A 27,415-nucleotide genomic window follows, 5' to 3' on the forward strand; every position below is an offset into this window, starting at 1 on the left:
CAGGCACCCATGACTCCTCTACCATATGGGCGACACCAAGAGGTATACGATCCCGAACAAAACCAAATCCATATCCCAAGCACCACTTTTATACCTTGTATCCTCGAATTTGATCATTCGCGCTAATCACTCTAGCACCAACTATCGTATATACCATTTCAATTTCTTCAGACTTTTCTTCTCCTTTCATTCTTTAGTGTAATTTGCCCCCACTAGTTCTTGCCATTCCTACAAGATCCAACACTTAGGTTTCTTGGTCTCAGCCTAAGGTCAATTATTCTGCTCATGTGAATTACTTTTCCTTGAAACATCCTTCTATCAACTCCAAAGACCAAATCATCTCCTTCTGACTATCCAACCTAGTACGAAACCTTTATGCCACTTCATTTTTATCCACATATTATTTTTTCCTTTACTTAGGAAACATCATCTCACTTGATTGATCCATAAGCTCTACTCCATCTTAGCCTCCAACTAGAGATTTGTTGTCTTTTTACACCCCCATGGTCTTTATCTTTCTCAGTTTGCTCGATGCCAAGCAATTTCATTATTTTCTACAACCCAGGATATTGCCAATTGCTTCTCTTCCACCAATCCAAGAAAACACTAGATATGGCCATACGACCATATCTAATGACACTTCTCTTAATATCACAGGTATCTGTAGAACTCTGAATTATGGTATTGCCGGAATGTAGAACCAGGTTGATGTTCCTCAAACGTTGTTACACTTGCATGCACTGATATCTCCCATATGTTTTAACCTTTAGATTCAACTCATTTTGGAAAACTTGCGGCATTTGATCCCAAACTTGTCCTTGAAGCTCCCTTAGTCCAATCGTTGCTAAACTCCAACATCTGTTCTCAAACTATTAACCCAAACTTAGCTTCCCTTGCTCAACGGTATACATCACACATCAACTTCCTATCTCTGAGGCAAGAAGTTGTCTTAGAGACCTCATCCAACACTTATAAAGGAAAGCAGGCCAAGTTGACATTGGATCTGCATTCCCTCATTTCTATATACACCAGACATATAGTACAGAGGCATAACAAGACAAACTAGAACATACGAAGCAACACTCCATCATCTACAAACAACCAAACCCTTTTGTATGTCACCCTTCTTTCCGTAGCCAGCAGAATTCAGAAAGGAAAATTAACCCTTAATCTAGTCGTGAGTGTGCACCCTCACTACTTTATCAAGGCGTTTTTCTGTTCTTAAAGCTTTTGGTTTTACTGACACACTTGACAAGACATGACTACTCACGCCTGCGAGACATGACAAACCCACAACCTCAGGTCATCCTAAGGACGAACTGCTCTGATACCATTAATGTAACATCCCATTTAAATAATAACATAATTAAATGAAATCTTACACCGGATAATATAAAAAAACCAAGTTGCGGAGTATAAAGTCACTCCTTACAGTTATCCAAGGTACTTAAAAGGAAATACTAAAGCTCATTACAAAGCCTACAACCCAAAAGGAGTAAGAAATAGCCGATATTCGAAATAAAGCCTTGGTGGTAATACAATACACGGGCCTTAGCCCTAAAGAAAAGCCCAAATAAAACATGAAGTCCAGCCCAGGTAGACTGTGTAGCAGAATCATCTCTTCCCGGTTGACCTCGACTACCTCTCGCATCTGCTCCCATCAATAAATTGATGATCATCGCAAAGGTAGAAGAACAACATACAAGGCAATCAAACAAGCAAGGGTAAGCTAGAGCCAAAAAGATTTTATCATGCAATCAGATATACTTTCACAGTCCAATATGCATACATCATCCAAGCATGTTATGACCTTCCAATCAATACACTAAGACTCGACTCGACTCATCCGAATACATATAACCTGGTCGGATTCAGCGGATGCTTGCACTTATGGTGGATACCTCTGCTCACCCCCGAGCTGCTCACCCCCGAGCTATGTGTTACAAGTGTTACAATGAATCAATCCCCTACACACAAGGTTAGCCCTTAATGAGTTTCAGGCCTCCTGCTACTCTCACCACAAGAGTCAGTCCGCTCTAAGTGAGACTAACTGACTCTTTAGAGTCTCAGGATGCAATCCTTACCTTGAATCCTTACCAAATTATATAGATGAGGCACCACCATGGACACCCACTAACAGGGGCCATGGAATTACGTCCCGACCACTGAAGCACAACCCTGAAATCTCACCTAGAAATTTCAAGGAATTACGTACTGACCACATACTATACATATTCAAACAAACAGTAATATTTATCATGCTTATAAATCTCATGCCAAACTTTATAATCCATCCTCATACATGCTCCATGTTGAATCCATTCCAAATCATCCTTCCCAATTCATGAATATAGAAATGTAATTCATACCGACACCATGCCACTTTGATTACCAACCATCTCATACAAGTCACATGCCAAGGTCATGTTAAACGTATCAATCACAGACCTTAAACCATTCTACTCATACCCATTCGCCCAATTCATGCTTTTAAAAGTAATTGAATCAATCCACAAGTTCAAGTTAAAGTAAGGAATTAAAATTCTGCAGCAATTCTCGCTTAAGCTAGACTGATCTCGCTTAAGCTAGACTGGTCTCGCTTAAGCTAGAAATTCTCGCTTAAGCTAGACTGATCTCGCTTAAGCTAGAAATTCTCGCTTAAGCAAGACTGATCTCGCTTAAGCTAAAATCCCTCGCTTAAGCTAAACTGACAGCTTTTTAATGATTTCAACATGTAAAAACACAAAATCCCAAACATAAAAAATTTAAGAAAACACAAGCACGTTGTATAAAACGTTGGCATCATATTTCATGCTTTAAAAGAGTAAACAAATCAATTATGGGAGCATACAAGCATTTAACAATTGTCAATCTCGCTCAAGCTAAGGAGCTCTCGCTCAGGCAACAAGGTCTCTCGCTCAAGCGAAAAACTTTCGCTTAAGCGAGATTGAAAACAGAGAGTACTTCGAGTTCTCGCTCAAGCTAGCTCATCTCGCTCAAGCGAGAGGCCTTCGCTCAGGCGAGCACTCGAAAATAAAAGGGTGCGAGTTACTGTCATTCTCGCTTAGGCAAGAGCTCCTCGCTTAGGCGAGAGCTTCCCGTTTGGGCGAGAAACAACTCGCTTAGGCGAGCATAACAGATCTCACTCACGCATGCAAAGCCAAAAATCCATCCAGAAACAATACACCGATTATTTTCACACCATCAAAAGCACATCAAATTATCAAGAGCACCCAACAGAAACAAAAAGACACATTATTTATAAAAGCATGAAAAATCCTAGCTTCCCTCACCTGGATAGATGCTAGTGGAAAGCACAGGCACCTACGACAACGAACCCAACAGCTTTAGGAGCATACTCAAGAGGTGGAGCAGAGAATGAGGTTGAGCTTACTTGAATCTGAATGAGCTTCGAGCCCTAGCAGAGCACTGTTTGAGGGGAAAAGAAGAGTAAGATGACTGATTTTTGCAAAATGGGCAGAACATGAGAGGGTTAGGCTGGTTTAGGGGTTTTGGGATGCCTTATGGGCCAGTCTTAGGCCCAACTGACTAAGAGAGGTCCTTAAATTTTAGGACAAACTTAAAGTGGGTCTTACACATTTAATTTTAGAAAATTTGAGGATTTCAATTTTTTTTTTTAATTTCTTACCAAAGAAAATATGTGTTAATGTAAAATGTTTCAAGTTTTTTTATATAAATTAATTACCCTCGTAAAATTTTCCATGAATTATAAAGTTAAGGGTAATAACTACTTTTAAATGAATTTATTGATATATGAACTCTAAATTAACCTAATTAACCTAATGTTAAATTCATTATAATTATTACAATCACAAAAAACACTTTGACATCCTTCATTTAATTCAAACTATTTGGATGGATTACCCTATGGCAAGAAGTAGACATAGACGTTATTATCTCAATTTCACCCTTCATGTTAGTTTGTACAGTTTCAATGTTGATTAACTTACTTTTATAAAAAAACACAAAAAATGAAACATAATGTTATTAATATTGAATATAAAAATATAGTATTCAATGTAAAATATTTATAAAAGATTATAATTATATAAATTTTAAATTAAAGAACTAAATAACAATTAAATAAAAATAAAAGAATTATATAAAATATTATGCAGTTACATATAAATTAAATTTCATAATAATTAAAATATATATTAATTTAGAAAAACGTTAATCAAACAAAGTTGATAAATTTAAAAAAACATTTTAAAAAAATGTATATAAAGAAAACCGATATATAAATTTAAAAATATTTCAAATGGTACTTTACTTTCTTTATCTAAATTATAATGATTTCTTTTATACATTACTAAATATTATAATATACCGGTTAAATGAAATAACATAGAAAAAAAATATAAACTAATAATAATTTAAAATTAGATATGTATTTCATCTTTTGATCTTCATGAAAATAAATGAAATAATTATATTATAGAAAATGAATGTGTTTATAAATTGTATCGTAAAATTATACTGTGATATGTGATAGTAAGTTAGAAAGTAAATCTTCATGAAAATAAATGAAATAATTATATTATAGAAAATGAATGTGTTTATAAATTGTATCGTAAAATTATACTGTGATATGTGATAGTAAGTTAGAAAGTAAAAATTATTAGAGTAATATTCTACATCATAAAAAAAACAATTAAATATATTAAAAAGCAAAAATGACTAATTGTATGTCGATTGATTAACCATCGAAAAATTGCAAAAAAAATTAAAAATTAAGGATGTAATAAAATAAAAATTATATTAATTTAAAAAAAATTATAAATACTTAACTATTTGAACCATAAGATATATAATAACAATTCTTTGAATTTTTTTTCTAATATAACAAAAGTTAAGAATCAAAAAATAATAAAAATAAATATTTTTTTAATATTATCCAATGAAGGATTTACAAAATTGACACACGTAAAACAAATTCTATTATATGAATATAAATTATTATATATTAAAGATATTGGACAATCGATTACACTCAACATACACTTAAGTTTGTATTTATTTAAATTTGTATCCTGTTTGAATTCGCATTTGAAAAAGATAAATTTTCGAATCAATTTAATTTTATGACTTTATTTTCACAAAAAAATTACATTAAGACATTTGATTTTATATTTTGTTTTATATATATATATATATATATATATATATATATATATAAACTATTTAACAAATTTCTCCTGTAACATGTCTTTTATATCTATCATATATCTTATATCTCTCGTATTTTTACAATCTCTACAAATGATAATATTTCATATTGTAATTACATGATTCTTAATATTCTATATTGTAATTTGACTCTTAAAATTTTATAAGTCAACATCAAACTCTCCATATCAAAATGCAAATTTAAACGAATGTTTAATGCACCGAATTGTAATATCTTAAAAACGTATCATAAAATGTGATACAAAAAATATATTATATCATAAAATATTAATTATAAATATTTTAGAAATATTTTATAACATCTTATACATATATCATGATCTAATAATAAATCACTATATCATAAAATATCATTTATAAATATCTTCAAAATATTTAATAATATATTAAAACATGTAATTTTCATAATATGATGCATAATATATTGTATAAATAGAGACTAAATCTATAATTTCTTTTAATTTAAATACGAAATTATATCGTTACAAAAACATACATGGTAAAAGTATGTCCACACAAGCAAAAACTTCCCCCATACTTTAGATTCTTTATTCATAATTTAATTTAATTGGCTGCGTTTGCCACGTCAGTTTAGGGGTAGACTCATCTTCTTCCTTGTTTTGCGAGGTATATATACTGATCTGCAAAGTCAATAGTCACCTTAACCTTAGGTTTCATGTTATGTCACACTTTCTTCAACAACACCGCTAATTTTCGTCTTACTTTCTCTGCGTTTTCAAAATGACCGATTCTTCTCCTCTTCTCCCTCCATCACCGGTTACTGAGATCGACCTTGAAGCCGCTCCCTCCCAACAAATTCAATGCCGGATTTGTCTTGAAACTGACGGTATTTCGGTTCATTCCACTTCATGTTACTTATATATCCTCGTTTTAATTACTGGGATTCTAGATTTAATCATTTCAATCTAGCCCTTTTATTATTATGTTGTTGCTCTTACTACGTAGTTCTTATTTCATTTTATTTGTAAGCAGAGTGGTTTTTCTGGCAGTTATGTATTGGCTAGCTTCAAATATGTGGAAGTTTCGTTATGGAGCTAAATATTTGGATCTATTATTACGCTGTTTTGTTTATGTATCTGTTTACTCTTCTCAGGTAGAGATTTCATTGCCCCTTGCAAATGCAAAGGGACGTCAAAGTATGTACATCGAGAGTGTTTGGATCATTGGCGAGCGGTTAAGGTAAAAGATGCTGTCCCCATTTAAAGCATTTCAAATTTCAACACTGTGTACGATGTGAAGTTTGTTGTGCTATAACCATATCAAGAAGAGATTTTCAATGCATTAGGTGATGAATTTTATTGCTAGAATGCGACAACTTTCATGTGTCTGCACTTTTTGCTCGGCTGATAAATTAAACACTGTGCATGTTGAGTTATCGTTTCTGAGTCCACATTTGTCTTGTTACGTATCTTTTATGTGTGAATTGTAGTACTTTTAGTAAGGTATGAGTTCATTTGAATTTGAAGGCTATACTGAGATCTCTTTAATATATACTTATCCACATACTCATCTTTAAAGGATAATTTACTTCACATAGTGATGAAAACAGATACATACTATATGGTCCAATTTTCCCTTGGAAAATGATCCCATAAAGTTCAGGTGCAGCTTAGAGACTAAAATGTCAGGGGTGAACAATTGTAAAAGATAATTTTTCTGTGTAATAATGTTGCTGCTCCAGTGCTTGATCTAATAGGTGTAAATTACTGAATTTTCTTGCAGGAAGGGTTTGCGTTTGCTCACTGCACTACCTGCAAGGCTCAATACCATTTGAGTGTTCATGATGCTTACAGAAAATGGCGTACTTTCAAATTTCGGTTTTTTGTAACCAGAGACATTTTGTTTATATTTTTGGCTGTACAGCTTGTAGGTGATTTTTTTCGATTTTCCTATCCATATAAAGACATATCCATATATAATAATTGTTTGCATGTAAATGTTCTAATTCTGCATCACAAACCTTATTTCTTTTTGTCTGCAGGTGATTGCTGCACTGGCCTATTTGGTTTATCTGATAGATGGTTCCCAGCAGTATCAGCTTCGTCTTGTTTTCGGTTTTGATAATGTGTTGAGCTTTTACTATATATGTGGTAAATTACTATGGACTTGAGCAGTGGTCATCAAAATGCTTATTACATGTATTACTGTTACTAATTTATTATGCTGGACGATGGTGGTAAATTCTGATATTGATTAATTTCTTGTATTTGTAGTTTGCTTTTTCCATACATAGGATTATTCTGGTTCTTCATTGATTTCATTTTGGTCTTGCCAAATGCAGGAGCAGTGTTGTTTTTTGTGTTTATTGGCCTCTCTGGATGCTTTATCACTTGTTCTGATCGAGCAGTTCTCAATGATTTGGATCAGCCTTGTCGAGAAATATGTCTTTGTTGCTGTCAACCCGGGTAATAACTGCTTTTAAATACTCACAACAACAAACCTTTGACACTGTTGAAATGCATATACTCGTGAGTCATAATAATAATTACTTGAAGCACAGTATATTTTCCTTTCTTGACACTGTTAAAATACTTAAGTATGTAGCTCTTATATTTTATACATCTTTGGACATGCTCAATTCAGAAAGTATTCCGTTTCATGTTATATTTGAAGTATATGTCAGAAAGTGTGTGATCCTCAATGGTAGTGATTAAGGTTGGTTTTGTTTTGTTTGTTGTCTTGGCAGAGTTCGTGCCAACTATAATTATGGAGGTACTTCTTTCACGTGGCTTGAATGTAATTCATGCTTGGAGAGTTGCGGAAACATGGAAACGGAATGTTGTGGTTGCATGAGAGGTTCCGAGGATACAGAGCTACCAGTACTACTCATAATGGCTTTGATTTTTGTAGTACTCTTTACTGTAATTGGGATATTTTACAGTGTATTAGTGGCTACAATGGTAGGACAACGGATATGGCAGCGTCATCATCACATACTTGCAAAAAGGATGCTAACAAAGGTGCCTCTGGCTTACTTTCTTTTTGTCTTTTGTGCATTTGGTTCAATTATTGATTCACTACAGCTGCTGAGTCAACTTAAATACCTTGCTGTATGAGCAACAGGTCCATTTAGTTATTTGCTTTGTTTACTGAGGAACTTATCTAGAAATTACTGCAGGAGGTAAAGAAAACGATTTTTGTCTGTTTGGCCTTTAAATCCAAGATAATATACATCTTCAAAGCTATTTTGTTTTTAAGAGAGGAAGAGTCTACACTCTATTTCTTCTTTTATGTTTGGTTCATTTAGATGAATTTAGTGGAACTTGGAAGCAATGGAGGATAGAAGATGGTTATGATGGTTATAAACAACTATTTTTTAAGTCTATGTGAAGCTTATACTACATGTTTTTCCTTCCATTGTGGGTAGTGTAAATGATGTTGTGATGTTTTGGTTATGATAGGAGTACGTGGTTGAAGACATTGATGGAGAGATAACAGGACCTGATTGGTGTCCTCCATCCATCCCTGCGGAGCATGTACAGCACCTCAAAACATTGGGCCTCCTATGAATTTGAAGGGATCATAAAGACCTTGGTTGGCAGTTTGGCCCTTGTTAGGAAGATATGCACTTCGCTCATAAAATTCCCGAGCCACTCTCACTTAGGTTTCACTTGTATAATTGTTCTAGTGTTTGGAAATTTGTGAATTTTTCATGTACAGATTTAATTCATATAGACATATATATAATAAAATAGATTGAATTCAAAATTCAGATTTATTTTGAATAGATCAAATCGGATTGCATTTTTCCAATACCTTTTATGCTAGACTAAATTCAGTTTCCATAGTTTTTTTTTTTCTTTTTAAATTAGTTTTATATTTAGTTTTGAATTGACTTGATTTTGATTTGAATTTGAGTAGACCTAATCTATGTATGTCAAATTGATGTTGATTTGATCTAGTTAGACTTTTCTGACCTAATTAAGTCTAATTTGAGTTGGACTTGATTCAATTGGTCTTGATATTGACTTATTAGGTTCGACGAAACCTAATATATCTTATCTCTATCTAACTTAGGTTGATTTGAGTTTAGTTCTATTATGCCTGATGTAGCTTGTTTTTTATTGAGTGTGTTTGGATATGCGTTGAAAAAATTGATTTTGTTGAATCGATCTCATGGACGCGAAAACTAATATTATTTGTTTCTATGTGGGCGTGAATCTTTTAGTTTTAAATTGATTTTAAAACCAACAAACATACATTTTATGTTGATAAATCAATTATATGTCAAAAGGACGTGCAACCAAACACACATTAAGTTTCACTGGTTCATCATTGACTTAGCCTGAATTTAGTTATTCCTAACCCACAAGTCTCAACCAACTTGGTCTGACCTAGGCTTGATTTGATTCAAGTTTAGAGTGTAACCCAACTAATTTGACATGGTTCTGACACAATCTAACTCGAGTAAGGCCTGAAATGACTTGGAATTAAGATCCAACTTAACTTAGATTTGGCTTAGGATAACATGGGTATATCCTAACTTGACTTCAACATGGTTTAATTTAACTCGACGCAACTTGAGTCACTTCGGCCAACACAACTCAATATTTTTCATTAAGCCAACCAAACTCAATCTTACGTGAATTGAATCCATCTAAAACCCATTTTTATCTTACATGGACCTTACCAATGTTTTATAGCTAATTAATTCATAATCTTGAATTTTCAAAATCTACCAAATTATCCAATAAATTCTATCTAAATTTAATTAAGTAAATTGAATTTAAAATCCAAAAATATAAATTTAAATTGTTTCTGCCTATCCTAATAGAAATAATTACATACATTTAAAATGAATTACACTAAATATTCTGAGTTTTGATCAAAATATACTAATATCTAAGTCTTTTTAGAATGTTATATTAATCTCTAAATCTCTAATTTGATTTAAAGATTTTATAGTTGTAACCACTTTTTATAGTATTATACGTAAAATCCTTCAAAGAAGGTTACTATAGTGAAAGAAAACAACTCATGCTTAAAATTGTACATGATGTAAAAATAATAGTTGTTTTTGGAAATATTTATGAGTGTTTAGAGATTATCCATTCAAACACAACTTATCTATTTATATGAGTTTCTAAAATTATTTAAACAAATGATTTTGAAATAAAATTTTAGCCTAAAATATAAGGTCACGAGCTTCTGTAAAACGTAAATAAAATATTTTCTTACTGGTTGAATTTTATTCAGGATATGAATCCTCCTCCTCGGTTATTTAAGGGGCATTCTATTTTTTACATGTCTTTCCACTGTTTCCCCCTAAATCTACTTTTTTTACATATTTCATAAAAGTATCATTACCAAAAATTGGTTTATGGAATGTTATTCCGGAACAATGAAAAAAAGTAGTGAAAATTTTAAAGTGTATTCTGAAAGTTTTAGAATATTGACATTTTTTTTTTAAGAAACAATAAAATTTATTGGACATGATTATGGTGATGGAGAAAGACAGCACAGAGAAAAATACATAGAAAAAGAAATGGATAGGTAAAGTCAGGCCATGATGCGACACAGGCCAAGAGGAAAATAATGGGTATTTATGAAGGGAAGAGGGAAGCGGAACAAAAAGATATTTTAAATTCTCATAGAAACATATTCTTTTAGCCCATACAGACATATTCTTATCATAGAAACATAATATCAAAATGCTACAATTTAACTTCAATTTTATTAATATAACTAAATTTAAAAAATTAGAAATAAAAATAAATTGTGTTTCTAAATATAATTTTCTTAAAATTTTATAAAGAACTTATAAAATTATAGAAAAATGGATTAAAATATTATTATCTCGTTGGTTAATAACGTAGGTTAGCGTGATGAGGATGAGAGCAATGGCTACATGGCCCCTAACCCACTTTTAAACTTTTGATGACATTCCACATTCAGTGGGCGCCCACACTTACCAAATAAAACGCTGAAAACAATGAAAACAAGGTGCCCCACCCACAAAAAGTGTATTGTGAAAACAGACAAACCAAACCCACCACCCTCAACCAAGCAACAACAACTTCACAACTTGGTTTCACCTCCATTCTTATCCAAATTCCCCTTTATAAATGGGATGTGAAGACGCAAAACAAAAAACACACTACAAAACAAAACCTTTTTCATCTCAGCAACACACATACTACTAGGATGTCTGACATTGCTATTCTGGTGGCGGAGGAGTACGAGAGGAGGGTGAAGATTTTGAAAAAAAGTGGCGGCGCTGGTGGTGCTGCTGGAGAAATCGACCTGCTTTCTTCCGTTTCGGTGATGGTATCGGCAATCAAGGAAAAGAAGCAGCTTCTCCAGAGGGTTTTGGAGCCCAAGACCCAACTTGCTATGGCTGCTTCCGACAGCTTCTTCTCTGCTTAAATTCATCTTCATCTTCATCTCATTCTTGCACTTCCCATCTTTTTCTTTCTTCTCCACTCTTGTACATGCTTCAAGTTTAGACAAGTTGTTTAATTTTGTTCCTTCATACTTTGTTTTTCCTATGCAATTCTGGTAAAAACTATGATGTCGATCGTATGCTAAAATATCTCTGTTAGTGACGTAAAAAGATATTCTTTTCCTGAATAATGGACCGACCAAAGTTTTAACCTTTTTCTTTTTGTTGTTATCGATTTGTCCTACTCTTATCCACAAATTCTTTATAACGATGATGGATGCAGTTTCCACCGCGTAATGGATAAGAATCACGATAAACTATAGATTCCTTCTGAAATTAATACCGACAGTGATGAACTTGTAATCGCTCCCTATTCCTTTTATTATCATCGATTAATCAATTATCTGCATTTGACGTCATTAATTGCAGATGAAGCTGCGTAAATCTGTTAAATCGTTAGTCCAGAATCGATTTGTGAAACTGAAATGGCAGGATGGAGGGGGATTGAAAACTTCACGGTTAATCGATTCACGATATTTTTTGGATTGCATAATCTAAAAAGGGGAGATGGATGTTAAGAAGTTACAAAAACATTATTCTGGAAACTTGGATAATCTGAAAAGCATATAATATAATCGTAAAATTTGTTCTACAAAATGTTATATAAGAAAACTTCTTTGCGGAATAGGTAAGTCAAAAGTCACCATAATAGTAGAATGACCATTTTACAAATTTTGGGGGTGTAGTAGTAACTATGGTGTGCAGAAAGAGAAAGATTTATAAATCAAATTTGCTCCCCAATCTTGGGCCCAACTTCGGTGTCTCTTTCTTCTGGTTACTCATAATTTGTATATAAACTTTTTGAACTGCACGTCCATAATTAATAATTGCTCTTCCATAATAACATGAAAATACCAGTGTATCACATGACGATTGTCACCGCCACGGTTTTCATATATTTTGTGTTGTGAAAAGTTATTTTCGAAAAACATTTCATATTTCATGCAGAAGTATTTCCAAAAAAAAAAATCATTTTGGAAGATATTATATACATTCTGAAAAGTTTATTTGAAAAATCTCGTTTCAAAATGTATTTCCTGTGTTCCAAAAATTCTATTTGAAAATTTCGTTGTGCAAATCATGTCTCAGAAAATATATTTCTGAAAATTTTCAAAATATATAATCTGGAAATCACTTTTAAGGAAGATAAAATTATCATTTTAAAAAGATGCGAGGAGGTGCTTGAAGAAATTGTAAGGGTGCACGAAGTAAAAGACAACTTTTCTTCTTTTCTTTTTAGTAAATGTAGTTGATGCAATATGATTCTTTAGTGATTTATGTATTTATTTATTTAGAGTTTCTCGTTCGTTAACCTATTTTTATAAGCAAAAATAAATGAGAATCTTCTTTGTATTATATACTTTTGCTCTCTTAACTTAATCAGAAAACCCAATTTTCATCTCATTTGTGTATTTTTCTTATTTATTCTATCATTCAGAAACTAAGATATGGAAAAGAACACAGATAAACCCACCTCGTCATATTCTAATCATAAATGTTAATTCAATTGCTTCCACTATTTTTCCTATTCCTTTCTTTTATTGCTGTGAAGGAGATGGATAAACATTTGAAGAAAAAAAAAGGAAGAAATCTAACATGCTCAAAATTTTGAACTTTATTTTATTTTATTTTTTTGTCTTTTATCTTAATCTTTCTCCTTGTGAAAGTTATGGCTATGAATTGTTATTTTAATTTTTGAAACATTAAAGTAATTATGATACTTAACGCGTCACTTAAGGATTTTTAGTCTTTTTAATCAATTAGTGTTCATTTTATATGTGATAATTTTGGAGAAGAAATTGATTCTATGGTATAATTTTGAAGGCTATCAATGTCTTTAACAAAACTAGTAATAAGTTGCAGGTAGCTTAAAATATTAAGTCAGTTTGTTATAATGTTTGGTAAAGTTTTTTGAGTGAAAGTTTTTTTTTTTTATCAGCTAAAAGTTATTAAGTTAACTTATTATATTATAAATGCTTGATAAAATTACTTATTTAAGTAACTAAAAAACATAAAATGGTTGAAATAGATATGTAAATTATAATTTTTGTTTGTAATTTGTTATTTATAAACCAATCGTTTTATTTACACATTTTACTTCAATTATTATATATAAACATATTATATTATGTATTTTACTATTCATATTAAAACTATATTAAAATTATTTTCAGTTAAATTTAGAAGAAAGTAAAATATCATACCGTTAAGTAGATAATATACTTTCATCAGGTCAATTAATATAACGATTAGAAAGGCATTATAAAAACTATCATCTACCAATATTTTGATGTTTAATGTCCAAATAATAAAATAAATATTATAATATTTAAACTAAATGATATAATATAAAAATTATTATTATTTATCATTATATCTTATGTAAAAGTAAGAATTAAAAATTATATTTTGTAAAACATAATCATTCTTTTACAAGTGAAAGAAGAAGAAAAATATAATATAAATATACATTTTAAAAATATTAGAATAAAAAATTAATGAATAATTTAAGACAAAAATAAATATAAATAAATTAAAAGTAATGCTTAAATAACTCTAAAAATTACAAACTAGCAAAAAATAACTCATTTACCAATATTACAAAGTTTCGAACTATAAAAAAAATAAAAATAAAAACGAAGTAACTAAAAGTTTTCCCAAAAATTCCTAAAATATTATTATTTATTCGATATATAGTTTATTGTTAACAATACTTGGATTATAGCGCAAATTAATGAGCACTTGTCATAATAACTGGTTGCCTAACAGTTATGAATTTTGAACTATGATCAAGAGATAGAGGGAATCAAATTTGAGCTTTATGTTACAAAAATACCCCTCAAATCCCATCTTTTAAAATTTGTCCACCCCGTTAACTTCTTTTAGATTAACCCAAATATTTAAAACGAGTTCCAAATTTTGCCGATTTATTGTTATGTCTCATAATTTTAATTCAATTTGAATTTATTCAATGTTAAGCTAAGTTTACGTATTTGAATATTTAATTCGGTTATACATTTTTCACTTAAGTTTTTATTATTTATTTTTAAAAAATGTTAAAATTTTGTGATTAATATAAGATGATATTGTGATCAGTTTAAAATGATAAATGATTTTTATCACTTTAATTAAAAACGTGTTTGATGATAAGTAATCGTAACCATTGCTTAAATTAATGGTACTAACAATGACCATTTCTTAGTTGTTCTAGGTGATGATGTGAAAGTTAAAAGAAAATATCACAACCCTATTATCAACATACTTTCAATAAGATTAGTAAAAAATATTTGCTATTTTTATATTAGTTACAATATCATTTTATATTAATCATTATTTTTGTATGAATTTGAGTTGTCTTGCAAGACCTGATATATCTCTACTTCATTGTTTGAGATGTTTTAACGTAATTCCTCAATGAACTAAAAGAGTTTGATACCTGTAAACAGTCTGACATTAGTTAATGTGATATAGGTAGTTATGTTTGAACTAAAGTCAGTCAACTCGACAAAAGACATCTACGATAATGAACTCTTAGAGTTATGACGGTGGATTGTTATTTTCTTTATATATATATATATATATATACATATATATATATATATATATACCTTATTAGTTGGACCCTTACCTGGTTCGACTCACTGTTTCTTTATTAGGAATGTAATTCTAGTTTAGGAAGGTCCAAATTCTATAATAAATGGCGTATCGTAATGTCAGATGAACACATTTCTAATTTGTCCAGCTAGTATGATGTCTATAATTTTGACCCGATCTTGCGAAACTATTTTGGTCATGATTAAGATGACCTCGATTTTATATAGTACAATCACAAAAATATTATATTTTTTAGCATGTAGAGACAACTAAAGAAAATAAAAATAATGGAACACGATAAAAGTCATGTTACAACCATTAACAAAAAAATTAAAGATAGCAACTTAATTATAAAATATAAAAAAAATAACACTAAAAGAACAATTAAAAATACTTAAGAAACTTACAACTTAATTAAGTCTTGTTTTAATACAAAATTACTTCTAAGAGTTATTATTAACAATCGCTTCATTCATCAAAGGAACTATGAAATATCTTCTTAATTTGACTTAACTACAATGTTGGTCCTCTATTTTGGGTTTTTAGTCATTTGATCATAGTATTTGGTTTTTATTCAATTAAGTCTGGTTATATGTTAAATTAATTAGATGTGGTTCATTATGTTAAATTAGCGTTAACGCCCTTTAAAAGGTGATCATATGTCACTCGAATAAAAATGCTTAATTAGTAATTTTGTCCTCATATTTTTTTTTTACTCAATTGAGTTCTTACATTTTTTACATAGAGACAATGTGATCCATTTTTTTGTCAGCGTCATTCTCTATGTACCTTACAAATCTAAAATTCATAATTGGGTTCATGTATCCATCTTCGACAATGTAGTAGACAAAAAACGAAGATCTTGGATATCTGATTTTGGATCTAAAGTAGTCGATCTTGGATCTGGAAGAGGTAATTAGTGAGATTGTATTGCCGAAAAAGAAGAGGTTAGAGAAGGAGAAGAGGGTTTGCACTTATACATGGGATCTCGTAAGAATATTAACATTGATTTCACAAAAATGACCACATTAGGTCTATTTAAACAATATAAGGACTCAATTGAGTTCGCAAAGGAATATATAAACCAAATTAATAATTAAACCTCTTATTAAATTGACACGTAATCATCTTTCAAATAACATGAACAACAATTTAACATAAGAGATCATATTGAATCGATTTAACATATAATGAAACTTGATTGAATCAAAAATAAATATCAGAACCAAAACGAATCAAAGTCCAAAATATAAAAACCAAAATGGTAATTAAATATTTTAGTTTTGTACCTAATCAGTTCAATTAAATTGATCCGACAAAATAATTATGACCGAATCCAATTTTTTTTAAGTAAAAAAAAAAAAAAACTTAAGAAGTGTTACCAACATATTTTTAGTTTATTTTGGAAAGGGGGACGATGGTAAGGAGAAGGGTATGGTGCATTGAATGACTTGCCGCAAAACCTGTTAACAATAGTTGCTTATTTATAATATTGTACTATCCAATTTCATAACCTATCTATTATCTTTAATAAACAAGAGCATTATGATGTTTTCTTAGATTTTTGTCATTATAAAAATTAATGATAACTTAAAATATAATAAAAACCGTATGTTACTATTAATAATATATAGCATATTCTTTTCGATCTTTTGGTATAATTATTCTATAAAGTACATACTGATTTTAAGAAACAACAACCAATTTATTATCACTAATTGCGTTTTAATTTTTTTTTTTAATTTATATAAAAGGTGTTTGGTTTACATATAAATGTTTGATTCAATAATATCACACACATAGAATGACAAATATTGATGAATAATTTTGGAGGACTCAAAATAATACACTCAAAATTTATATATTTAATTATTGACAATAATATAACAAAAATAAACAATTAGATCAGGAATGCCTGAAACTCTCGTAGAAAACATGAATAAGTACCTAAATTTATCATATTAGCGTTGACACCACCTGGCACAATCCCAATATTGTTGGGCACAGTAAATTAAATGGAGAAGGGATAGCTTATGCCAGAGCACCGCTCAACATCATTAGATTACCGCCTGACACCACCTTAAACATCGACATTTGCCAGGACCATCGCTTGTTGTTGTTTATCCACCACCCTGACGCTAACAGCCACTGCCTGATGTCGCCAACCCCCTTCTTCATGTCTCGACTAGCGATAAGCTCCTCCGCCCATCAAGAAAGGTGGCACCCAACATGGTTATTTTCCTCAGATTTATTATTGAGTTGTCCAATCAAACTTCCTTAAATTCGAGTTTGTTTTCCTCCACCATAATTGTTTTATATTCACTTATTTTATAAACTTAAATGGAAATTAGATATAAAACTAGCACAAAGTAACTAAACATAACAAAATGCAAAAATAAAATAAACTTAAGAGAATTGATTTTATTCACGAAATTAGACAATCATAAAAGGTATAATTAACGTTCTCAGAACAATGAAAAGTTTTTGTTTTCTTTATAATGAAACAAAATATGTAAGAAATGAGAGCAGAAAAATAAGTTTATGTTTAACATCTTTTTTCTGTAAAACAATATGTGAAGGAGTAAAAAATGAAAAGAAAGCGATAAATAAATCAAGAGACAAATAAAAAATATAAAAAAAAAATCTTAATAAATTTTTTATTCTTTTTTATATTTAATTTATATTTTATTACTCAATTTACTTTCCATAAATTCTCATTATACATATACAAAACTCTAAAAGTTTGAAAAGAAGACAACAAGTTCAAGAAGATCTCCTCTTGTATATAGATATTAAAAATTAAGATATATGTAATAAAAGAAGTTCGATTACCAAATGAGAAGATGGTTATAATCATATTAATTATCCTCAAATATAGACGTAGATGTCATAATTAAATCATGATGCTGTCATATTTTCTGAAGAGTTATTACAACTATCTATTATAGATTTTAGTATAATAATAAATGTTTGATTAACAATTTTATTGACTTGCTTCAAGATATCATTTTAAATAACCATACTTAATAATTTAAAGAGAGATCTAAATCAACATCTTTGTACTTTTTAAACTGTTTGTCAAATCCTTATAATTGCATCAAATTGTTGGTATTAATAGTGAGAGTTTTATAATGTACAAATAAATAAGAATAATATATAAAAATAAATTCACAAATTTACTCTTTATCTTCAACCCATAACAACTATAGTGTTTTTACCCATTTAGTAATTTTCAAATAAAAATTACATGAAAGTGGTAAAACTTTCCCATTTCAAAAGTAGTTTACTATTCCCAATGAAAATGAATTTCAAGTTATTCAGTCCAAGAAAACAATTATATTTTTGTTTGTAATTTGGTAACGTTGTTTTCTTATATGTTATTTTCTGTCTCTGTAAGGTTGTATAAAAATGACAAAATTATTTTCTGTAGCAAAATTAGCACTAGCGGTCCATGCAATTTGAACGCATGACAAGTGTCCAATTTGAAGTTATGAGTTTATAATTATATATACTTGCCCTTTGCCCTACTCCATTCAATTTCATCACCTACCTCTCCTTCGCATCAGAAAATTAGATCTCCATAATAAAATTAAGTATTCAAATCCTACACAATTTTAACATAATTAAACAAGCCCACGAAGTTGTTATACAGTTATTAATATTGTTGATAAACATAAATTATAATAATAATAATAATAATAATAATAATAATTAAATATATTTTTTAATATAAACTTTTTCGTCAAATTAAAATTTGTTTTTATCCAAAATCTCAATATATTTTGATGAACAAATTTTAAAAGTATATAAATATAATTCTTTAATCCATTTAGGTTAGATTTTTTTATGTATCAAATTCGTTCTATATTATAATTTAAGTTGTTTATATTATCTAACACTTTCTCACCCTAATATCACATATTTAATACATCAATAAAATTTAACGTAATTGAGTTAAAAAAAATTATATTTATTCATTTTTAAAGTTTAACACAAAAATACATCAAAATTTTAATAAAAAATAAATTTAATTTTATATTAAAATTTAAGAATTAAAATCATTTTAACATAGTAATAATTTATATTATTTCGATACATTAAAAGGTTAAGACAAAAAAATAATTCAGAGAACTTAAAACGAAACCCTTTATTTATTCAAACACGACCAAAAGTGCCAGAGTCTATAAACTAGTGTACCTACATATCACGCGAGCATTTATAATCTTATAACAAAGTACTCATTCTTATTTTCTATTAATCTCTACATTTTCTTTTTTAGAAACGCCTCACTTACAAGTAAAAACAACATCAATAATAATAATAATAATAAACATAATACAATATAAAAGTAATACACTGAAATATAAATAGAGACAGAGAGAAAATAACAAGTACGTCTGTTCCTGCCAACAGAGAATGAAAGTGTTTTCATATGACAAATAAACTAGTTTTTAATTTATGATTTCTTCTTTCATAACTCGTTCATTAGTTTATGATATCTTGTGAAAGAAAGTTAAGTTACTTCAAATGATTGTTTGACGAACTCAGTCATTTGAGCTTATTCTAACACATATCAGAATATAAACACATATTTAATGAAAAAGCAGAAAGAGAAAAATGATGTAAAGTGGAAGAAAGAGGTAGCTGGTTGATGGAAGGTTTAAATCTGCAGTTGTAGAATTGCACATGGAGCATGCCCATGCTACAATCAGTGACCATTTGAAATTGAAAAGGCTGCACTCTACACCACTCTTGTGGTCCATTGAACCTATCTTTGAACATAGACCTAGTGTGGCCATAGCCACATTTTCTATGCAGCTCAAAGCAAGCACAGGGAAAGGGAAAAGGACTGTGTAGTGAGTGGTCCTGGATTCAAAATTAGGACATAATAATAAGCTATTATGCATTAAAAGCAACACTGCTAAGTCAGGTCAAAAATATAAACACTACCATTCTAATTCTGCATCTACTTTTGTCTCAGATGGGGAAGCTATACACATATACATATACAAACGTAAATTCTGTAATTTGTAGGACCTTCAAATGTTGTAAAATTGTACTGCATAAACCTTGAAATAATTAACTTGTCCACGGTTAAAAGATAGAATGAGTGGTGACAGCTAATTCCTGTGCTCTTGCATGTGACTACCACTGCCTTGTGGGGACTCATCCCATAAAGATAAAGCTAGCTCTGTCTCACTTCTGAGAATTCTCTTCTACATCATGCATCAACAAATCATTTAACCTTTTCACCTACCATTTATTATTGCACCATTTCAATGTCTATCTACTCCTACAGTTCAACAATTTACCTCTTTGAGAAACATGTAAGGTTTTTTACTCCATCAACATCTTTCACATACATCACTGGAACAAACACAGTCTCCATTTTGTATTTATTTTCACTTTATTACTATTACACTATACTATGAACTAAACTTGTTAGCAGAGTTCAACAAGTTTTCTCACACAAGTTCTGTTACAAGATTTTCCTATAATGTGAAGTGTCTAATCACTAATCACTACAACAGCAACAAGAACAACAACCATCGACCCTTTCGCTGAGAACTTTTGAAGTGCAGACTCTGTTTTGAATTCAGACACTATCATCTGTTGAGAAAGAAAAAAGTGAAGGCTTTTCAAATACATCTCCTTTTTGGTGTATGTCCGATGTGGACTCTGCAGCATCCAACTAAAACCGTTTCCAAAATGCACCAAACCGAAATTCAAAGAGTTAAGCTACGCAGAATAGCAGTGAAAGTAGCTAGAGTCTATCTTTTACTATATATATATATAGATATATAACCTTGGATATCGGAAAGAGGAAAAGGTACAAAACTCTAAGGATGCATGAATGAATATTGTTGTGAAGGAATGAATAATCCGGAAAAGGGGATCAGAGATACGTGTGCAAAGTGCTACCACCCCTTAATGCAGATAACAAAAAGATGAGTTGGTGATCATTGCCATCGTACTCTTCTTCTTCTTGTACCTGATTTTGAAGGAGGTTGTAGTTGGCGACAACATGATCTGGCAAAACCTTGTGTCTGCAGAGTGGGCAAGTAGCACAGTATTGCTGCAACCACTGGTCCAAGCAATCCTTGTGAAAAGTGTGTCTGCAGTTGAGGTTCCTCACCTTCTCCCCTTCCTGGAACTCAGAGAGACACACTCTGCAGTCTATGTGCTCTGCTTTGAGTCTGGTGGTGCAACGAATTGCGGGGTTCTTCTCTTCGATGAAACTGAGGTATTGGGTGGTCGATATTGCAGGTGTGTTTGACTTAAGGTAGCGAATGATAAGGATAAGTTGTATTAGCATGTATGTTACAAGGACTATGGTCTTGGCATAAAGCTCATACAAGAACTCACACACAGACCTTGTCATGGCTTCTTCTACTTCTTCCTAAGTTCCACCACACAAATTTTCTGTCTCTCTGGGAAATAAAACAGCAATCAATGCACCCACCCGCGCAATAATTTCACTTATCCATTATAACATGCCTTCCATTTTTTTTTTTCCTACATACCCAAACTATAACTTTTTTATCCAAACACGCTTTTAAACTAAATTGAATATTATCGTGCAGGGTAAAACTCTTTTAGTGAAAGATTTAGTGTAGTTAATGCTGGCAACTACTTCTCCACATCACTACTCGTATTAGAATAAACTCGTGTCTACTCATCCCAAACTTAGATAATCAATATTACAAGAAATTAAACCGTCTTTGGTAGAGTTATTAGTGAAGTAGAACATCTAATCTCTTCATTTCCGTATCTCTGTGGACAAGAATATGAAATAAGCTCCGGAGGCCCACGTAGGAATAATGCTTCAATATACAGGTGTTTGTGGCCCAAACCAGGGTCCAACTTTTTCAGCAATTATATCGGGTCTATATCGGATCTATATCGGGTTTATATCGGATCTATATCGGGTTTGTTGTACTGTAACAAGGTCGTATACAAAGGAATTTAGTAACTAGATCAATAGTCTATAATACTTTTCACATGCTAGACAAAGATGTGGAACATTTAGTTATTCATAACATCAAAATCTTTATCATTAATGCGATCTTATAATAAAAGTTGCTAAACATAAATTTTTATTAGAGTTTAGACTTGTTGCTAAGATATTATAACTTGTTATAAAATGTGCTAATACTAGAGAATATATTAGAAGTACATTGTTTAGTGCTTTTACTTTGAATTGAATCATGAAACTCAATTCCAGTGAAGTCTTTATCATATATTGTTGCACTTTGATAAAAAAGAAAAAAAAGAGTTTTATTATTGTTTTTGTGAAATTTGTTGTCTAATTGAGTTATGAATTGCAAGAATTATCTAGTGTTGCACAAGTTTCTTGGAAAAGTGTTGTCAAGAATTATTTATATAATTATAGTGAAAAAATTACATGTATGATAATGAGTTAGAAAATAAAATAATTATATAAAAAATATAAAAGTAGTATTTTACATGATAAAAATAAACAACAAATGAAAATATTAAGAAAATAATCAAATGTGTTTTAGAAACAATTTGAGAGACTATTGAATGAAATCACACAAAGGAAAACAAATGTATAATTAAAGGTATGATAAGATGAAAAACACCTTAGAGATCAAAGAAAACTTGTCAAATATCAACCAAGTCAATGTTAAGAGAACGAAATTATTTTAGTGAAAATAAATAGTTCTTCAAATAATGAAACAAAAATTAATAGTAATAAAATAAAGAAGATAATATAACATAGTAAATGAAAGGTTGGTGCTATTGAACCTTTAAATTTAGAGTATTAAACATTCTAATGCGAAAAGAAAATATAATAAATAAAAGTATTTAAAAAAGTAGAAATATTCAAATGTGAGATATTAAAAATATTTAATTGACATACATCATTTGAACAAAATTACATAAATACTATGATAAGAAGAAAAATATCTTGGAGATACAAATAAGTTTCAAGACAAGTCAAACAATTAAAAGCAATAAAAAATAGAGAGTATGTAATGTTTTAATAATTTAAATGGAGATGAGTATTATGGCGGGTACAAAAACAAGGAGGAGAGGAATATATACTTTTTCATCTCATCTTAATACCCAATTGAAAAAATTGGATATTCCTCATATTCATATCCAGTCAACGGAGATAAGTTTAGACAATACCTACAACAACAAATTTATTTATCATCCCTAGTTTGAACATTAAAATTTGACTATTTAAAAATAATTTATATATACTATAAGTGTAATTTCAAATTGTATAGAAATAAAAAATAACAATTAAAAAAAAACAAAACTTTCAAGGATTAAGGAGTATATTATTATTTTATGAATTACTTTGTAATAAAAAGATAGAATATAATACAAAGTTTGTCGTAATGAAACTTCATGGATTAATTGAAAATATTTGAGTCCAATACGTGACTTTATTACCAATAACGTGTTGTGGGACGCGCGCACACACTGATTCAATAAATTCCAACATATGCTAACATTTCATGATATAAATTGAAATGTCAAGTTGCCATGGAACCTGTCTTTCTTCTATTTTTTAGAATATATTTTCTAGACGTATACACTGATTTTTTATTATTAAATTTTAACAACTTTTTCTTATAATTTTAGATATTATTTTCTAATTATTTTTTATTTTTTATTTTCTTTCTCAATATTCCAAAACCATTTAAGAGATTGTATTTCATGAGATTGTATTTCATGTTGTAAGAGAAAATTGTGAAAATTTAGTTATCAAAATATCATTATCCATTTATCTAATACTTCAAACCAAACTTAACGTAAAACAAATGAGACAATTATAAAAAACAAGGTCTTTGGATTTCACGATATGTGTAAACTTGTTATCAAGCATTGGTAGAGCTTTCTCCCGTGCCTATGATCAGCACAAATTTAAGACATGGATTTGTTCTGAGTTTCATCTTAAATTTCATTTTAAAATATAGATTTTATAGTTAATTATTCAACGTTATAAAACTGAATTGAAAAGTGAGATTAATAATAATTATATATTATAAATTTGTTTTATGTTCGGTTGATATATAATTTTCAACATTTTAGGATTATTTATTAGTATCCAAAATCATACAAAAACGGATAAAAGGTTTGAGGAGACAAAGGTGTGAAAAATAAATGCAAAGTCAATCATAATGAATGCATTTGCAAACCTATCATGGTAACACGTAGGACAAATTTGGTGATTAGGATTGCAAAAAAGGTAAGATGATGATGACGGCTTCCAATAATATCCGTAAGAGTTTTAAAGTGTGATGTTGATTTCTGAACCGCTGATTTTTATTTACATATCTTTTATTGCTTTTTGTTGCTTTGTTCATCACAATTTTACACACCTTAAATTTGATGAGATAAATTTGAGATATTATTATTCAGCTTGAATCTAGAACTTTTGTTTGTTTTTAGAAAACATCTTAGAGAATCGGAAAAAAAGTGTATTTATATTTAGAGATGGCAAATAAATTCATCCTGTAGATATTGTTTGAATCTATTTCGTTTTGACAAGAAATCTCTACATTGAATAGGAATGGGTGTGAATATAGAAAATTTTTGATTTTTTCAATTGGATATGAGAATGAGTATGAGGATGTACATATCTCTGCCATAATACATGTCCCCGCTATATATATATATATATATATATATATATATATATATATATATATATATATATTTATTTATTTATTGTAATTTTTTCACTATAATTGTATAAATAACTTTTATTTACTACAATATAAAAATTTAATGTAATTGTCATAAATATATTTTTTTATCATCATCCAACATATATTGGAGTTCAAAAGATACAAGATCTATGTCAAAATTTTATTATTATATTTATTATTTTTGATCAAGGGATGTATTATAACTTTTATTAATATATTAAAAAGAGGTTCATTAGAATTTAAAAAATTGAAGTAAACAAACATTTAAAATATATTTTAATTTGAATATTTATTTTTCTTTTATATTATTTTAAAAATAATTTTAAATTTTATCAACTCAGTTTCATTAATGTTTGCAAATTTAATAAATGTTTTGATTCTCATGAAGTTTTATTTGGTATTTTAATGTAAAATGTAAACAATTATAATTTATTTTAAAGTATTTGATATTGAAGAAACAACTATCCTCCTAATATTAAATATTTGATAATATTATATTTCTTTTACTGTAATTTTTATTATTTTATAAAATTTTATTAAAATTAATATTGAAATAATAAGAAAACTTGGCCCATTATCCGGTGGAGATGAGGATAAAGATAGAAGAAAAGTTTAATACTTGTTGAATTTAAATAAAAAAAATAAAAGAATAAATTTTTTTTATAAAGATGAGTATGAAATAGCCATTCCTACTCTAATCTCTATTTATATTTATCTTTAATGATAGAGGACTATATCCAGGGAAAAAGATATAACGCCTAATAAACAATGGAAAATATGAAAATTCTACGCTATTAAAAGATTGTAATGTCTTAATATATAAAAAGAAAATGAATTAGCATTGTTTTTGCTGCATGTAACTCAACTCACATGAAAAGTTGGGTAACCATATGATATCATTCAAAACTCAATAAAACAACAATAATAATTTGGTTAAAATTATTCTTTTAAGACAAGAAGAAAACTATATTATCTCTTGCATGTAAATGTAATATTATATATTTCGAGTTAAATCACAATCAATAATGATATATGAGTAAAACTTTTGAGTATTCTTTTATGACTTAATTGTACTGCTCTTAATATATTTATAAAAATTGATAAATTGTAACCTTTTACTTATTTATAAATATGATAGAAATTTAAATAACAATAATTGTACAGACGTATAATATTTTATTTGACAATTTTTCATAATAAAATGTTTAACAATTTCATGGTAACTATTATAAAGAAATGATTTTACATAATAAAATTCAAAATGAATCCAAACCAAATTGTAAATCATTGATTTAGTTTATTTTGAATTTTATATTAAATTAAAACTAAATTGAATCAAACTATATTAAACTGTATATTTAATTTAGGTAAACTTAAATAAAAATTAAAGTAAACTGATAAACAGGCCTAATGGTTATTATATATTTACTAAATAACAGTATTTAACAGGAGGAACAAGAGATGAAGAGTAACGAGGAATAAGACTTGTCATAAATGTATTGAATGTAAATTTTTTGAAGGATAAAAGAGTGAGAGTGATTAAAAAATTAAAGAGTTGGAAATGAATTTTATGAAAAAACAAAAAACTATAATCATTATTAGATCACGTATTATTAGATCTTTATTTAACATATTGACATCAAAATTTAATATATCAACAGAACAAATATACATAACTTTTATGTAAGAACTAAAGTGAATTAAAAACGAATTTAAGGTTAAAAATACATTATACCCAAATGGAATTTATCTCATCAAGTCAAACTATAAACTTTTATAATATTTGGTTTTTATTTTCAAACATTTTATGAAAATAAAGTACTTATTTTCCTTATACATAAATTCTCAAACTTGACTTGGTTTGTATGTCATCACTTTTTATTTAATGATGTAAAAGATTTTTATGTTGTGAAATGGTATAAAAATTGTCATATATATATATATATATATATATATATATATTTGTAATAATTTTCTTTAAAATATCACCAAAAAAGATTTATTTTATTATTAAAAATGTAAATTTGTTCGCACGTTCATAGAAATAAAGCAATAAATAAAATTAGTTACAACTTCTATTTTATTTATTACGATTTATTGTTCATCGACATTTTGGACTTATAATTTATAACGTTTTGATCTACTCACGAGAGGACCTAAATATATGTGACGCTAATATATTAATTACTAACATTTATTGATAAATATTAGTGTTGTTATCATTATTATTATTTATTGAAAAAACACTTTTGTATATAGATATATTTTCTTATTGAATCTTCACTTGTTATTTTATAGTTTCTAATAAACTGTAACTAAAAATATTAGAAATATATATATTAAAAGATATGTTACTATTTTTCCTCGAGTGTAGATTCTTTCTATTGTAGTGGCTTGATTCCATTTCATTTATCCATCTTTTCTCACTGAATTGCTGCTAACTTGTGTGTACGTTCTA

The 27,415-nt window shown here is 29.1% G+C and overlaps 3 protein-coding genes across 3 annotated transcripts; 2 read left to right on the plus strand and 1 right to left on the minus strand.

The window, feature by feature from the left end:
• Positions 1–5,851: 5,851 nt before the first annotated feature.
• On the plus strand, positions 5,852–8,985 carry LOC114176421 (uncharacterized). Its single transcript, XM_028061463.2, has 7 exons — positions 5,852–6,058; positions 6,326–6,411; positions 6,955–7,098; positions 7,214–7,322; positions 7,514–7,637; positions 7,919–8,192; positions 8,634–8,985. The coding sequence occupies exons 1-7, from the start codon at positions 5,953–5,955 to the stop codon at positions 8,739–8,741; spliced, it is 951 nt and encodes a 316-aa protein (XP_027917264.1). The 5' UTR covers positions 5,852–5,952; the 3' UTR covers positions 8,742–8,985.
• A 2,243-nt stretch (positions 8,986–11,228) lies between these two features.
• On the plus strand, positions 11,229–11,704 carry LOC146887442 (uncharacterized). The gene has a single exon (XM_085670862.1). The coding sequence runs from the start codon at positions 11,377–11,379 to the stop codon at positions 11,596–11,598; it is 222 nt and encodes a 73-aa protein (XP_085526988.1). The 5' UTR covers positions 11,229–11,376; the 3' UTR covers positions 11,599–11,704.
• An 8,932-nt stretch (positions 11,705–20,636) lies between these two features.
• LOC114177219 (E3 ubiquitin-protein ligase RHA2B-like) lies at positions 20,637–21,770 on the minus strand. Its single transcript, XM_028062486.2, has one exon. It carries the CDS (start codon positions 21,648–21,650, stop codon positions 21,165–21,167), a length of 486 nt encoding a protein of 161 aa, XP_027918287.1. The 5' UTR covers positions 21,651–21,770; the 3' UTR covers positions 20,637–21,164.
• Positions 21,771–27,415: the final 5,645 nt, after the last annotated feature.

This window comes from Vigna unguiculata, chromosome 3 (assembly GCF_037176805.1).
Source record: "Vigna unguiculata cultivar grain cowpea cultivar isolate G323 ecotype 2 chromosome 3, ASM3717680v1, whole genome shotgun sequence".
Classification (NCBI taxonomy): domain Eukaryota; kingdom Viridiplantae; phylum Streptophyta; class Magnoliopsida; order Fabales; family Fabaceae; genus Vigna; species Vigna unguiculata.

What these genes read in the sequence shown, in the direction of transcription:
- LOC146887442 (XM_085670862.1), top strand. Translation starts at nt 11,377, where the DNA reads ATGTCTGACATTGCTATTCTGGTGGCGGAGGAGTACGAGAGGAGGGTG.
- LOC114176421 (XM_028061463.2), top strand. Translation starts at nt 5,953, where the DNA reads ATGACCGATTCTTCTCCTCTTCTCCCTCCATCACCGGTTACTGAGATC. An exon ending in GATTTGTCTTGAAACTGACG is followed by an intron (nt 6,059 to 6,325) that starts GTATTTCGGTTC and finishes TACTCTTCTCAG; the next exon opens with GTAGAGATTTCATTGCCCCT. An exon ending in TATTTTTGGCTGTACAGCTT is followed by an intron (nt 7,099 to 7,213) that starts GTAGGTGATTTT and finishes TTTTGTCTGCAG; the next exon opens with GTGATTGCTGCACTGGCCTA.
- LOC114177219 (XM_028062486.2), bottom strand. Translation starts at nt 21,650, where the DNA reads ATGACAAGGTCTGTGTGTGAGTTCTTGTATGAGCTTTATGCCAAGACC.